This window comes from Mycteria americana, chromosome 1 (genome assembly GCF_035582795.1).
Source record: "Mycteria americana isolate JAX WOST 10 ecotype Jacksonville Zoo and Gardens chromosome 1, USCA_MyAme_1.0, whole genome shotgun sequence".
In the NCBI taxonomy this organism is placed as follows: domain Eukaryota; kingdom Metazoa; phylum Chordata; class Aves; order Ciconiiformes; family Ciconiidae; genus Mycteria; species Mycteria americana.
Window position 1 is genome coordinate 58344224 of NC_134365.1, and position 16106 is coordinate 58360329.

At 46.6% G+C, this 16106-nt stretch overlaps 2 protein-coding genes across 3 annotated transcripts; one reads left to right on the plus strand and one right to left on the minus strand.

Annotated features, from left to right (window-relative positions):
* Nucleotides 1–233: 233 nt before the first annotated feature.
* On the minus strand, nt 234–4485 carry POLR2F (RNA polymerase II, I and III subunit F). The gene is made up of 5 exons (XM_075500957.1): nt 4342–4485; nt 4090–4159; nt 3779–3909; nt 2119–2190; nt 234–421 (listed from the first exon to the last, which is right to left on the minus strand). The coding sequence occupies exons 1-5, from the start codon at nt 4359–4361 to the stop codon at nt 331–333; spliced, it is 384 nt and encodes a 127-aa protein (XP_075357072.1). The 5' UTR covers nt 4362–4485; the 3' UTR covers nt 234–330.
* A 43-nt stretch (nt 4486–4528) lies between these two features.
* Nucleotides 4529–16082, plus strand: C1H22orf23 (chromosome 1 C22orf23 homolog). 2 transcript variants are annotated; one of them, XM_075500944.1, is made up of 7 exons: nt 4529–4709; nt 5026–5088; nt 5473–5649; nt 13323–13457; nt 14652–14752; nt 15059–15134; nt 15212–16082. In XM_075500944.1, exons 1-7 carry the CDS (start codon nt 4529–4531, stop codon nt 15283–15285), a joined length of 807 nt encoding a protein of 268 aa, XP_075357059.1. In that variant the 3' UTR covers nt 15286–16082. The 2 variants fall into 2 exon arrangements, with proteins under 2 accessions (XP_075357059.1, XP_075357050.1); XM_075500935.1 differs by having other exon boundaries at nt 15059–16082.
* Nucleotides 16083–16106: the final 24 nt, after the last annotated feature.

Here is a 16106-nt window from a genome sequence, read left to right on the forward strand (position 1 = left end):
GTAGTTACTACAGTCTTTAGCCTAGCTAAAAGGTATGGCCTTTGCAGGAGAAAAAAACTGCAAGAAAAGCATGGCACTTGGCTCCCTAATCTTATTAATATAGCCCATGACAGAAAGAATAATGACCAAGCTGGAAGAGAGAAGTAAGAAAGTCTTCTCTTGGGCATGTAGGACTGAGATGAAAGAGAAAGTGGGAGGGAAAAAAAAAAAACAAACAAAAAACCACATTTAACTTAAAATGGGGAGGTTTATAATTTATTTACACAAATATAAACAAAAATAGAAACATCTCTGGAGAAGGAAAGAACCAAACCAATGGCTGGAGGCTGATCAGTCTGTGATAATTAACTCATCCACTCCCCAGTCTTCATAGCTCCCGTCTGGTAGGTAACGACGGATGATTATGGGGATCTTGCGTGCTCTGAAGGGAGGACAGAGAGGTGAACAGAAATGCCAGAGCCTTCACTATACCACTTCAGCAGGCAATGGGAAGTGAGGTGCACTGCACTTCAGTAAGCTCATCAGGTTTAACAGAGATCTGTGTAGCACCAGTGATTTGGTATTATATAGTAGAGGGAAGTCCCAACAACCTCCTCTCTTTTGTAGGTGCAAAAGCACTGAGCACTCTCTTAGACTCAAAACAACCAAAAACCTACAGCACGTCAGCCCTCTGTTGCTACTGCAGGAATTGAGCCCTGTGATCTGAACGCACTATGAGACAACACCAAGCATCTAACTAAGATATTGGGGGGGGGGGGGAGGGGGCGGGATCAAGGGACTCAGAAGAACAAATCCATTTTTTGTTTGATGGAAGATTTTTCCCCACAAGACACTAAAAAAAGTGGCAGAATTCTGAGAACCTTCATGAAAAACTGGTATTTACAGAGTATTTTGCACCCTGAGAACATCATTTACATGTCAAGAAGGATACATGAAATACAGACTAATCAGGGACCAAAACCGGTACAGCTGGGGTGGAGCACAGCATCTGCTAACAGTGGTTCCAATTAGAAAGCAAGAAAATGCTGAAGACAGTTTAACTTAATGGAAATAGATTTAAGTCAGCAGAATGTAATCAGACAGTCTGGAATCTAACCAGGGCATCAGGTTTCAACCATATCAGACTTGGAAAGTAATACAACTTCTTTAATGATCACATTCAGGGCCGTTGTTTTTCCAGTAGCAAAGTAGCTCCCTCATGCCAAGAATTACAACTGAATTTTGGCACAGAACAGGATGCCACTATACTTTGTCACACCCTGACTTACTTTCTAGAGCTCAGGCTCAGACAGTGACCAGAAGCAACTCAGACTGAGCTTGGAGATCTGACAGGAACATGACCTAAGGAGCTTTTGGCAATGATAACGGGAGCTGTAATAGATATAAAATCTGCAAGGGCAACTGCAATGCACTGAGAAACTGGGGGAGCAGAGGCAAAATTCAGTTCAGGAACAGGGACTTAATCAGTAATGGAGTCCAGTTGCTCTGCTTGAAGGATACCTGCACATGATCTAGGTCACTGACCACGTAGGCAAACTGTGGGCCAGCAGGGAGCTCTGCTGTGGAAAGGTGGGCCTGTAAGCGGTCATCCAGAAGCTGCCTCTGCTACAGTCAGAAAGGATTTATCTTCCTGTAAGCAGGGGACGTGCCTCCCTGCAAGCACAATAAGCCAAGTGTGGAAGGGTGCGGGAAAAGAACATTCTTAACAGGGTCTCCACACCACCAGCCTGACCCTTATTTTATTGTTTGCCAGCATTTCATTTGAACACAGGTCTGTTCAGATGGCTGCTTCAAATCAATTCCATTCAGGGAATTAAACTGATTCCAGAAAGATGAGGATCTTGGGTTCTCATCGTAGAAATAAAGAACATTTGGACTCCAAAGTAAAAGAGGTCGGTGTACTCCATCATCAGTACTTTGCACAAGCAACTAGCATGGGAGAGAGCAGCAGCGGAGAAATCCCAAGGTGAAAATGGGTAAGGCAACTGTAGTGCTCACTGTTATCGAGGGAAGACAAGGTTGTCTTGGAATAAGCAGCTAAACGCTGGGACAAGGAGAAGGAGAGGACTGCTTGCTTTATGGAAATCAATACGCTCACTGTCAAAGTCTGGGACTTACTTGAGTTCTTTCATGGCAATCAGCAAGGGGTCTGTCTCTCCTTCCAACTCCACCATCACAGGGGCACACATCCTGGGACAGAACAACAATCATTTGAGAGAACACACAGAGAAGGAAAAGGGACAGCTAAGCACATGCCCACCTATGTCATCTGGACAACGGCCAGTAAAGTAGGAGGGCGGGACACCACCTTGGCAAGTCTGACTTGCTCTCTTATGCACTTTGGGAAGAAAATTCCCCCAAATGGTTACGGACTGAGCTTTTACTTAACTGTTCTTCTTGCCCCATTCCTTAGCCTCTGCTGACCAGCTGGCGCTTGAGAGCTGGTCAGATCTACACCTTTCTAGCCACCCTCTGCTGTACTTAAATGTAAGGAAAAGAGTGGTTCTAAAATTAATCCAATAAAGAGGGTGGAAACATTGTAAAATGAGCACGCCTCTTACAACTCCAGCACATCTCTTATGTTCTGATTTGCTCACACCTGCCTGGCTTTGTCTGGGGGAAAGCAAGGGGCTGGATTTACAATGCACTCTACCTCTAGGAAGAAAATATTAAGCATTTTGCAGAGGGTTGTAACAGCAGAGCAAACATGGGTGACGATATCCACCCATTAGACAGCAGCAGCAAAGAAAGTTCACGTTATGCGTGGATAAGGCCACTGGGGGCTGCTGCTGGCCTAGGTTCAGCACTGAAGGCAGAATATGTAGGTGAAACAGAACAAGGTGCCAGAGTGTTTTGGTTTAAAGGTCTGGCATGGGCCCATCTCATCTCCCCCATTTTTCTGGCCTTCCACCAGCTGAAAGAATGTGCACAAAATAGCTTCACAGACTGAAGACTGTGCAAAGAATAGCTTGGCAAAGTGATGATTAAGGAAAGATGCGATTACCACCTACGAGCTTCTAAATGATGTAGAAAAGAGGCATTATTTTGAGGGTGGATAGAACCAAGATGAAACTCAGAGACACACTTTCAGACAAACCTTGCTACAGCCTAATAATCTCGCTCATAAGGCAGGTTTTCAAAAAGCGCAAACCTTTTTTTAATAATACATATCAAAAAGTCTAGACAGGTAAATGGATTAAGTTGAGAGCAGCCAACCTTAAGAGCACTTAAAACAGGATTTAAATGTTATTACCTATTATAAATGAGGCCCCACTATGCCAAATACTTTAAAAAACTTACATCTTGCCACAATGCAACTGCATTTAAAACAGATTTCAGGTTGGTTACGCCATTCTCAATTCCTACAGCCCTGTGGTATCAACTGAAGACATTCTGGAGCATCCCTTGCTCCAACATTGGCTTTTGCAAACCAGTTCTGAGCTTTCCAGCCCACATCAGCTCCGTTACGAAAGACAGAAACCAGGATCAGGTTGTCACATCCCCTCCTCATTTTGCCTGTGACCTAGGAAGGTCCATTGCAGCTGCTGAACGCCCTCCTTTCTAGGCACAAGTACCACAGTCTCAGCCAGGCAGAGATACAGAGACTTCACATGCCACTAAAAGCTCAACGGTCCTGTGCTTCAGTGTTGACCGAGGTGGTGATTCACAAGCTCAGCAGTCATATAAGGGATTACATGAGATCCAGGAGTTTTTAAGGAAGGAGGAAAGCACCTTTAACAGGGAAGGGAGAAGCCATGGTGATGCTCGGGGTACTCACGCTATCTGGAGGGCACGAGTGCCCAGGACTCTGGCTCGCTCGTATTTGGTCATGTAGGGGGTAGTGATCCGCTTCTGGTTCGCCTGCTGCCGCTCTCCGGAGGGGAGAATTTCCACGTTCTCCTGTCCCTCCTGGGGAAAGCAAACCAGCGCTGCAGCTCGGCTGCGCCCGCCACCAAGGCCCCATGGTGGTGGGAGAGCCCCTGAAGCCTCCCCAGCCCCAGCGACCGCCTAGCCGGGCGGCGACGCAGGCCTGGGGTGCCGGCAGAGCCTGCCCGGGCCGGCCGGCGCGGCGGCCCGCGGAGCACCCACCTCCTCCGCGTTCTCCAGGTCCTCCAGGCCCTCATCCTCCTCCACATCGTCGAAGTCGTCCCCGTCAAAGCTGCGGGAGGGACACGCACGTTGCGAGCCGAGCCGGGCCGGGCCGCCCCCGCCACGGGCTCCCCCCGGCCCGGCCCGGCCCGGCCCGGCCCGGCCCGACCCGACGCCCCGGGGCGGGATACGCCGCCGCCACGTCGTCCCGCCTCACCTTCCCTTCCCACCCCCGGCCGACCCCGCTCTCACTTGTCCTCGTTGTCAGACATGTTGCCTCCTCACCGCCTTCCTGCCCGGCGGAAGTAGGAACCGTTTCCGGGTGCCCGCCGTGACGCCGCCGGAAGTGCCCCGGCGGCGCCGTTGCCGGGGCGACGCGCCGCCGCGCTGCCCCCCCCCCCCCGCGCCTCCGTTCCCTCCCGGGGCACCGCTCGTCGCTATGGAGACGTCGGAGCGCCGCGGCGTGACGTTAGCGCCCGCGGCGGCCGGGCCCGGCGGGAGGCGGGGAGGCGGCGGGGTGTCCGGCCGCGGCGGGAGCTCGGCCGCGGCGGGGGCAGGCGGCGGCGGGCGCGCTGCCGGGCCAGCCCAGTACAGCCCGGGAACGCGGGAGCTGCTGAGAGGTAACGGCTGCTCGGAGGTAACGGGCCGGGATCCGGCCCGTCCTGCCCCCACGGCGGCGGCTGCAGGGAGGAGCCCCCGCCCCGAAGTGAAGCGTCCCACCGCGGTTCCCTCGGGCGGGAGCGGGGGAACCGGGCGGGCCCGGCGCTGGTGGCGCCGCCCCGGCTCGAGTCTTCTGAAGCTGCATCTTCCCCTTTGGGTTCGGGCGGTGAGGAGCGCTTGGCCGCGGGGCGGGTTCCCCAGCCCGCCCCCGCTGGCGGAGGGGGGGCGTGGAGCCCCCTCGGGCTGCCGTCTTCACCCGTACGTCATGTTTTCCAGCGATGATGGAGGAGTCGAAGCTGACGCGTTTCCAGAGGCGATGCCTCATGGACTGCGTGAAACGTGAGTGACGGCTCTCTTGCTCTCCCGCCCGGCGCTGTGCTCAGGTGACGAGCTTTTGCTGCTCACCGTGAGACGGGGGCGTTCGCCCACAGCCTGCTTGGATGGGCAAGTGCCTTAAAACAGCAGCACAGCTGCTGCTGACACACGGGGACATACGGGGCGAGGTGTCCCCAAGGGTCATCCGGGGAACAAGACGCAATGGCGTGACTTGAAGCACACTCTGGCTCGTGTCAGCGCCAACAACCAGGGTGAGACATCTGTGGCACCCAGGGTCTTCACTTGTGGTGCTACGGTGGATCAACAGGCAGAGCTTCTGCTGGTGGTAGCCCAGGGCCATCCATCCAGGCTCCTCTGACTTACTGTTATTTTTGGTTTGTTCTCCAGGAGGAGATACCCTGCCTCTCCAGTGCCACCCCACATCCAGCAAAGAGCCAGTGCCTGCTCTCTCCCCATCACTTTGTCAGCCGAGCAGGCTTTCAGCTAAACCGCATCTCCGACCTGCCAAGGTCTGCCAGGCAGGAGATGCTTATGCCCGAGAGAAATTCAAGCCACGAGCAAGGCGTAAGTCAGCAAACACCACTAATAAATAAATGATGCTGCCCGGTCCCTCTCTTCCCCTTACGTCCATCCCCTGCTTGAAAGCTCAGCAGTGGCAGGGAGTATCTTAATGGCTCTTCATCCTCACGCTTTCTGTCTTCAAAGATGCTTTAAAAATGGATCTCTGAGTGTTGTCCCAAAAATCGGGGTTCGTTTACCCAGTGTGCAAAATGCCAATGTACACACAGGTATTTTATTGCAGATTTGCACAGATGTGGGTGCCTGTCCCAAGAAAGCACACACAGCTTTCAAATTAACAGTTATTTATATACAAAGCATTAACATATCCAACTTCCTAATACATATGCAGTATTCTTCTGTTAAATGATTGGTTAAAATCTCTTCGCCTAGCATGTAAATTAGTACGCATGCTTAGTTGTTGTTCTTCAACTTCATCAGTTGAGTCGGTGGTATAATTGGGGTAGGTGGTCCGTGAGTCGGTGGTCGCGATCTCCCCCTGCTGGAATTACCTTTCCCCTAGTTTCCTACCTTTTTGGCAGATCTAGCGGTTCTTCATGGTTTACCAACTAGACTAGTAATACATCAGTTAGACTTCTGCTTTCGACAGCCACATCCTGCTTATTAGACAAAGGTACATTGTATAAGTTCCTATGGAGATAGGGTAGGGCTCTACAGTGGATTTCTATAGCAGCATCAATCTTTATGTGAATTGTATACTTACATTTGATTATTACAACAATTCCCCCTTTGAGACTTATCGAAATCCAATTTTTCGACAAGTCTCACTTCCATTTTGTACAACTAACATATAAGATTGAGATATTTGTTTAGTGATTAGACCTTTTAAGCATCCAAACATGACACAAACAATCATTATTATCATTACAAAGATAATTCAATTCTGTAATAGACTTTGTAACCATCCTGTTAGGGAGAATCCTAAACCATGTAAAATCTTATTAAGCCATCCTGTTTCCATTGCCTCTCTCAAATTAGGGCTTGATTTTGCTACGTGTTGAATAGCATCAAGTTGCCGTTCTAAATTTTCGGTTACGTTTGGGATATGTACACAACATTTGCCATCATTTACTTTCAAGTAGCCACAAACACCATGTTCATGCAGTAACGAGAGATTGCCAAGGGTCTGTACTGGATCGTTTCACCTTTCCCCATAATTCAGGAGTTAGAGGTTCTTTTCGCCACAAGGGACATAAGGTTAGCATTCCTGGGGTGATCTGTTTCCTTGGTCCTTTCAAAGATAACTGGGTTGACCAAACCCTATCACTGCTCACCCACACAATATGTCCTATGGGGAGAATAATTTCCCATTCACAATTTATGACTTTGTCTCTAATCATCGTCCCTGTCCAGGTGTCTTTTATGGATGTTGAATAATTTTGACATAAACATCCCAATCGAAGACCTCTAGCTAATGGCCCTATTCTTTGAAGTTCAGATACCTTTGTTGAGCAGTCATAGACTTGAGTACAATTCCAATTATAAGCATTAGGGACTCCTACTCTGCTTGCAGTCAAATTTGAAGGTAAGATTACCCTCTGTTCTTCTCTTTTGATCAGTCTCCTGTCCAGTCTACGCACCAAGATGTCGGTTGCATATAATGCCATTCTCCTTTCTCAGCAGTCTTCCAAACAGAGGGGAACTGCATTCCCCAAGGAACTCGATCACAAGATTCTGCTTCTTTAACTGGTCCTGGCTGCTGTATTTCATTAACATGCCAGCATAAATTCTTAGACTCATCTGCTAAAATGTTCCATTTTCCCAGTCCAAATACCTTTTCTTTCTTTAAACTGAACTCTAATATTCCTGTCCCATTGGTCAGCATGGTGTCAAAAGTCCAGTTTAATCCAGAGTTAAAATTCCCCATTCTAAAGGGGATGCTGGTGACTTTGGTAACAGTAAGCACGCTGTAATTTGACTAACATTGTGGATTCTCCTGAAGGATTGCACAATTTAAAGGGCTAAATTACTACGACAACTATACATGAGTTGGTAAATCAGTAAGACTAATTCCAGTTTTAATTTTGTCATGTTTGGACCTATTCACACACAATGTGCTTTAATTTTTCTGAATATAGATCACTATAACCAGTAAAACAAAAAGTATTATTATAACCACTGCTAAGACTCCTTTTATATACTCTATATCTTGATACTGCTTTCCAGTATCCCAAGTGCAATTCATTAAGTATGAGAAAGCGTTAATTTTAAAGGTCCTGTTTCCCTAGAAGTCCATTTTTTCTGCTCCAGAGATGGTGCTTTATTGACTTTCATATAATGAATCCAAGAGTCCACTCCATCCACTTTTACTGCAGTGTAAGTTTTCAGTAATACAGTATATGGCCCTTTCCACTTTTCCTTTAGTGGCTTTCCAAGTTCAAATGTAGACAAGGTCTCCTGGCTGAAAAGGGTGGACAGGGGTGTCTAAAGGCAAAGGTGTCCTCTGATTTAAGTACCTATATAACGAGGATAAGATCTGCGAAAGAGAAATTAAATACTCTTTAACTGTTTCCTGTCCTTTAATGTACATTTGATTCTCTTTTATTGTGAGTGCATTAGCCGGGTATGGTTTTCCATACATTATCTCAAGGGGCTTACTCTTTCTCTGATTCCTGGAGCTACCCTAACTCTCAATAGGGCCAAGGGTAGGGCTTCTACCCATTTGAGGTGAGCTTCCTGACATAGTTTTGAAATTTGCCTGAGGTCCATTGTCGGAAGATATTCCTTCTGGAAAACCAAATCTAGGAACTATTTCCTTTAACATTACCTTAATTATCTCTCTTGTCTTATTGGTGCGACAGTGGAAAGCTTCAGGCCAACCAGAAAAAGTATCTACCAGGACTAACGAATATTTATATTGGTTACATCTAGGTAACTCTGAAAAATCTATTTGCCAGTACTCCCCGGGCGTTATTCCTCGTTTCACATTTCCTCCTATTGTTTTCTTTTCCACCTTTGGATTGTTAGCACAACATACAAATTCTGTTGTCCTTTTGGGGATTAGAAGTTGTTTTCCTTGTGAATTTAAAAGCCCCCTTTCTTTCCAAATTGCCCCATGAGCATGGGCAACTCCAAAGGCATATTTTGATTCTGTGAAAGTATTAGCCTTTTTCCCGGTACTTATTTCTAGAACTCAAGTTAGAGCAATCAGTTCCGCCTTCTGGCCTGAAATATTATAAGGCAAAGGTTTGGCTTCCAAAACGTGGTCTCTGGTCACTATTGCATTTCCAGCACATTGCTTTCCTCTGGACATGAAAATACTTCCATCTGTATATAACTCTAAATCAAAATCAGAAAGAGGAGTATCCTGTAAATCCGGTCGACTGGAATAAACTTGTTCTATTGTTGTCAGGCAATCATGTTGTAATTCATCTTCTTCTGAAATCGGCAGCAAAGTCGCAGGTTTAAAGTGGCAGATATTGAAAGGGTAACATCATCCTGCTCCAGCAGAACTGCCTAGTATTTAGCCAGTCTTTAGGAGATATTCAATGGCGTCCCTTGTTTTCTAGGAGAGAGACCACAGCATGGGGTACAAACACAGTCATGGGTTGTCCCAAGGTCAGTTTCCTGGCCTCTTCAATTAAAATCACTGCTGCAGCAACAGCTCTACAAACAAGCAGGCCATCCTTTACTGACTTCATCTAATTATTTAGAGAAATACCCCACAGGTCTCTTGCAGCTTCCCAACATTTGAGTTAGGACTCCTAAAGCCACCGGTTGCCTCTCATGCACATAGAGCTGAAAGGGTTTTTCTAAATTTGGAAGTCCTAATGCAGGAGCTCCCATAAGTCTTGTCTTGATTTCATCAAAACCCTTTCGACACTCTGCAGTCCATTCAAATAGTCCCTCCGGACCCTTGATGGCAGCATATAGTGGTTTAGTGATCAGTCCAAAATTAGGAATCCACAACTGACACCATCCAGCAATACCCAAGAATCCTCTCAAATGTTTTTTTGATGTAAGTACAGCAATTCTACAAATCGCCTCCTTCCATTCTGTGCTCAATTTCCTCTGTCCCTGTGTGATTTTAAATCCCAGGTATCGAACTCTATCTTTTGCTATTTGTGCCTTTTTTTTGGAGACATGATATCCTGCAAGTCCTAAAAAGTTCAGCAAACTAATAGTAGCTTCAAAACATTCACTGTAATTGCTTGAGCCAATTAATAAATCATCAACATATAGCAAAAAGGTTATATGTCTATTATTACCTTGCCATTGGTCCAATTCTTTTGCCAATACGTTACCAAATAATGTTGGGCTATTTTTGAATCCTTGTGGTAGTACAGTCTAACATCGTTGAGTCTTTCGTCCTGTGGTCAGGCTTTCCTATTCGAAAGCAAAGATGAGCTGACTCTGTTCATCCACTGGAATTCAAAAGAAAGCATCTTTTAAATCTAGAACTGTAAAATACATATTATTTTCAGGGATGGAAGCAAGTAAAGTATACAGGTTTGGCACCACAGGGTGTACATGGACTGTTTGAGCGTTAATTTCCCACAAATCCTGTACCAACCTATATTCTTGAGAATTAGGCTTTCTTATCAGCAAAATGGGAGTATTAAATTCTGATTGACACTCCTGTAATAGCCCATGTTCTAAAAAGGAGTTAATGAGTGGTTCTAGTCCTTTCCACGCCTCTAATCTGATAGGGTATTGTTTCTTTCTTACCAGCTGGGCTCCAGATTTCAACTCAGTTTTGATTGGGATAACTCCTTTTGCTTGTCCCAGTTTCCCTGATGCCCATACCAGTGGTATCACTGCATTCAATACTTCTTCGGGAATGCCTGTATTTTCATCCTTTTCACCTTGAGTCAGCAGACACATTTGTGCTTTCCAGGCATTTTCTGGGGGAATGTGCAGCTGTACCAAATTTTCAGAAAAAGTTATTTGTGCATTTAACTTGCATAGCAAATCTTGCCCCAACAATGGCAAGGGGCACTCTGGCATATAAAGAAATGAGTGAGCTACTGTAGCATTTCCAATTGTACACTCCATTGGTTGTAAGGATGACCTTAAAGTCTTTTTCCCCAGTGGCACCAATTACACTAGTCTTAATTTGACTTAAGGTCCTTTACAATCAGTAAGTACCGAGTGAGTTGCTCCACTATCTATTAAAAAATCTATTGTTTCATTCCCCAGCTTTATTGGAACCAGAGAATCAGCTGAGGAAACTTTAATAAATTCCTGCGGTCCCCTTCAATCCAATCCTATCTCTGCCAATACCTCGGCAGCTGTCTCTGTTCCTTTTTCCTAATTATTCAAAAGGCGTGGGCAATCTTTTTTCCAGTGGCCCTCTCGCTTACAATATGCACACTGATTTGCTCCTAAAGGAATATTACTGTGACTTTCCCCAGTATTTCCACAATTTCCTCCTCTAGCTCAAAATCCTCCTCTAAAATTTCCTCTGCCTCTTCCTTGTCCTTCTGACAAGGAGGCCAACAAGGAAGCTTGTAATTTTGATTTCTTTTGTTTTTCCTTTTCCTCTACTTCATCCTGGTTATTATAAACTTCGTAAGCAACTGATAACAACTGGGATATTGTCATACCATCAGCACCATCCACTTTCTGTAATCTCTTTCTAATGTTGAGTTCTGCCTGACCAATAAACAACACATTAAGAAGTCTAGAATTATTCTCATCCTCAGGGTCCAAATTAGTCCACTTCCGAGCTGCTTCACATAGTTTTTCCTAAAAGACCAATGGGGGTTCTTTATCTCCCTGTCATATTTCATACAGTTTTGCCCAATTCTGTGGTTGCTGGATTCCATGCTGGATTCCATATAGAATAAATTTTTGGTATTCTTTTATTCTCTGTAACCCTCTGCCACTATTTGAATCCCACCGGGGATCCCCCCTTTGGAGATAGGTGTCTATGCTAGGCATTCCTCCATGTTCCTGGGTTACTCCTTCTTTAGCCTTTTCTACAACTGTTCCTCTCTCTTCTATAGTGAACAAATATTCCAAAAGAGCTTCCTCATAATTTTCCTCTATACCATTCCTTTTTGTTACAGCTTGTACAACAAGAATTGCTATCCTTTTTCTTGACCAAATAGATACCATTTTGATATTTAGAATCCACAAACCCACAGCTTTTTCTAACTTCCCAATTGTTTCTTAAGGCAAAGAACAAATCTACATAAGGCATTTCATCCCATTTTTCAGCCCTTCAACAGAATAACATTAACTGTAATATAGTATTGTACTTAATAGATCCATTTTCAGGCCATTTTTCACCATCATCCAATTAATATTGTGGCTACCATTGATTGCAATATCATTTTAATGTATCTTTTGTCATAAGGTCCCCTCCAAACTTATTCCAATTTTTCAGGATGCATCCTAAGGGAGAACAAGGGGGAGTCTCCTGAGAAGTAGCACTGCCCATAATATTGGTACTGAAAAAGCCTATTCTACTGCCTCATATCTTTCTGTGATACGCCTTATGCAGTATTCTTCTGCTGCGTATCTCTCTTTGATATGCCTTACGCAGTATTCTGCTGCGTATCTCTCTGATACGCCTTACACAGTATAAGTATGCTACTTCCCAAAAAGACTTCTCCCGTTTCCCTTGATCAGAAAATACCTCTTTTCCAATGGTGTTGCACCGTGTGTCTCTTACTGCCTGACTGCAGGAGAGGAGCTGATGGAGTCCCCGATCAACAGGTCGGTGCACACTGGAGTCCACTCAGTCCTCTTCCCCGCGTCGGGTATGGCAAGACGAACCGGGCAAGGCTGTCAGCGCAGTCCCATCTGGGTCGCCACAATGTTGTCCCAAAAATCGGGGTTCGTTTACCCAGTGTGCAAAATGCCAATGTACACACAGGTATTTTATTGCAGATTTGCACAGATGTGGGTGCCTGTCCCAAGAAAGCACACACAGCTTTCAAATTAACAGTTATTTATATACAAAGCATTAACATATCCAACTTCCTAATACATATGCAGTATTCTTCTGTTAAATGATTGGTTAAAATCTCTTCGCCTAGCATGTAAATTAGTACGCATGCTTAGTTGTTGTTCTTCAACTTCATCATTTGAGTCGGTGGTATAATTGGGGTAGGTGGTCCGTGAGTCGGTGGTCGCGATCTCCCCCTGCTGGAATTACCTTTCCCCTAGTTTCCTACCTTTTTGGCAGATCTAGCGGTTCTTCATGGTTTACCAACTAGACTAGTAATACATCAGTTAGACTTCTGCTTTCGACAGCCACATCCTGCTTATTAGACAAAGGTACATTGTATAAGTTCCTATGGAGATAGGGTAGGGCTCTACAGTGGATTTCTATAGCAGCATCAATCTTTATGTGAATTGTATACTTATGTTGGATTATTACAACATGAGGGAACATCTGCTGTAAGTGCTCACTGACTTCTGCCTGCTGGCTAGGGGGATGAGAGGTAATAGGGAGTCGCACAATCCTTGCATAAGAAGGGAGCACTGTGTAATTTTCTAGCTTATAAAAGTGAATCAGACCTCTGATGCCAGTTTGGTTGGCTCTTCACCACGGGTACACCTGTGCAGTGCTTGCGCAGTTCAGTCTGGGGATGGGCTGTCTTTAACATAACGCTTCCTCTGGCATCATTAGTAAAGAAGCAGTGTGACCAGGCTCCTCCCTGAGGAGACAGGCTGCTAATCATTTATTTCCCCCTCGGCATTCACAGGAGATTTGGAAAAGGAGAAGCAAAGGCTCCAAAACATCTTAGCGACAGGGAAGGATGTGGTGGAGCACAAGGTGAAGCAGACGCTGGTTCAGACAAAGGAAGAAGAGATACCTGAGCCTGACCGGTTTGAAGAATGTATGCCTTTATGTACCCTGAAGGAAGGCAGGCGGGAAGCTGGGGAAGCCGGCTCCCTCCAAGGGCTGGGGTGGCAGACCGTGTTGCTGGTAACCTGAAGCCTGTTGTGGAAGGAGGCACAAAGCCCAGTTTCCAAGAGAAAGGACTGGCTGCTGTGACACTGTGATCTAGCCATCCTCGCAGAGCTTATACTGCAGAGGTTGCTGGCAGATTCAAGCTCTCTGGGCTGCCTGCACAAAATGAACTCTGTTGGCAGGGGAATACCCAGGGACGTGCAGGGTGACCTGGGCAGGAAGCCCAGGTACTGCGGGTCCTTTTTCCAGCCAGCGTAACTCAACATAGACTAGGATGCTTGCCAGCCTGACCATGGTTTGGGCTCTGTTTTCTTTCACTCCAAGATCAGAGCAGTTACACTAGCAAAGCTTACATGTCGAGCAGAATTTTAAGCAGTGATGGACTTTGGCCTGCAGAGTATTCTGGGATGGCAAAACCCTGCCTAATACCTCTCTGTGCTTGAATCTTCAACGTGCGTGTACACCCCAGCCAGTCCTTCACTAGCCTGGGTAGCACAAAGATGGACAACGCTAGAATAACGGGTACAGAAGAGGTGTTTTGGTCCCTGCTGCAGGGAAGCCAGCGTGGCTGGCTTCATGCATGCTTTGTATCCTCTAAAACTTGTTGCAAGCTGAGTGTTGTCCTTGACATGTCTGAAATACCCATATACTTTGTACTGTGGCAAGATTTGGACCAGCTGGCTGCAGGTCGGTGCTGCAAAGCGGCAGCTAATGTTCTGTGCCTGTGCTTGTCCTGGGAGCAGAGATGGTTGTAGTCACTGGGTGATGCATGTCAACTAATGAACCTCAATGGTTTAAGCAGGTTCTGTCACCATCCACAGACCGGTTAAATTGCCCATGAGCAACAGAGAATTGTCTGTACAAATAAAACTAGCAAGTTACCATTCCTGCAAGATGGGGAGCGGTAAGAAGATGGGCAGGGGGGACATTTCCCATTGCATAAGGCACTACTAAGGTATTTTGATGACATGCTCAAGATGAATGTTACAGCAGACATCACCCTTCCCCTGGCGGGACTGCTGTTCAAGCAGAGCTAGGAATTTGGGGGTTCAGATCTAGGCAGAAACATGTTGCCTTTCAGCTGAATCCTGTTTCCACAGTGTTTTCTTTTATCCATCAGTGGTGAATGAAGTTCAGGAGAGGAAGGAGTTCCTGGCAGAGATGGAAGCTCTAGGACAGGGCAAGAACTATCGAAGGATTATCCTCACTGAAATCTCACAGGTACATGAGGGCCCTGGCGACATTGGCCATGCAATGTGTGGAGGGAATCCCTGGAGTCAGAAACCTTAAAGCAGAGTCTCCCTTCACTACCTGAGTGGGGAAGGAGAAAGGGGGGAGAACTGTGTTTCCCTTCATACCATGGGATAGACATGAATTTGGGGAATGGGGGATAGAGGTTTTCAGCCTTTTTTTCCATGTCTGCATGTAACTTAATCAGGGAAATAGAAGCTTTGTTCTTGGGGTTGGCAAAAGAAGGGGGAAAAAAAACCCTCTCCTCACTCAGTCCTTCCCCTTTGTACTTCGCAGAAAATGCGTGAGATGGAGATCATTGACAAGAAGAGAAGTGAGGAAATGAGAGAGATCATGACAAAAGACATCCCTGGTGGGAACAAATCCGATCCCCATGACTAGGCCAAGGGAAAAACACAAGCGCAGTTTCTTCCCACCCCTCCTTCCCAGACTCTCGGCATCGGAGTCTGAAGGGCTGGTCTGTTCCTGTGCCCGAAGAGGGGGCAGCACCACCTGTTGCCTAAAGCCAGAAGGCAGGAGCAATTTGTACATAACTGGTAACAGAAGAAAGCTGTTGTAAAATCCTACCCACGCACTGGATCCCTTCTTGCTCAACAATGTTAAAGAGCTGAAAACACACAGCAGCGGCTACCAAAACGTGACAAAGCAGAGCCTCCTTTTGCCTCTGCAATGCCTCAGAGTACAGCAATCTGCCGATAAAAACATCGCTCCTTTCCATCCACCCAGAGGTGGAGGTTTCTTAGGACAGTACGATGATAACACATGTTGCCACCCACATCTATGACCTGCTCCTGTCCCCATGACTCTGGGAATGGCTGTGCTGGCAGATAGCGGGGAGGAAGATGCAGCCGCATGGCCTTGCGCAAACATGAGCCTCCAGCGTTGCTACAGGTCAGCATGATTGTGTGCATCAGCAAACTTCTCGGCAGAAGCTGAACTGGGCAGGCACTCAGGGACACAGCTGCGCTGAGGAAGGAGAAGGGATTTCAGCCCAGAGCATGCTGCTCTTTGCTGCGGGCTTGCTGTGGTTTTTTGGTTCCTGAAAGCATGGTATGCAGAACAGCCATCGGTCTCCCACAGAGCCTGGAAATGGCTGTTTTTTCACCTCATACATACCCCCACCTCTGTCCTCCGGCAGGCTGAAGCATGATGCCCCGCTATTCCTGCATAAAGCCCCGCATAAAGTCCACCTCCCAGTTTCCTTAAGATCCTATCATCTGCTTCTTAGCAATACTCAGCCAGTCAGTCAGTCAATCCCCAAAGCCAGGCAGCAGGCCCGGTCCCCAGGACAGCGTGGATACAGAAAGGAATCAGAAACCTAAGC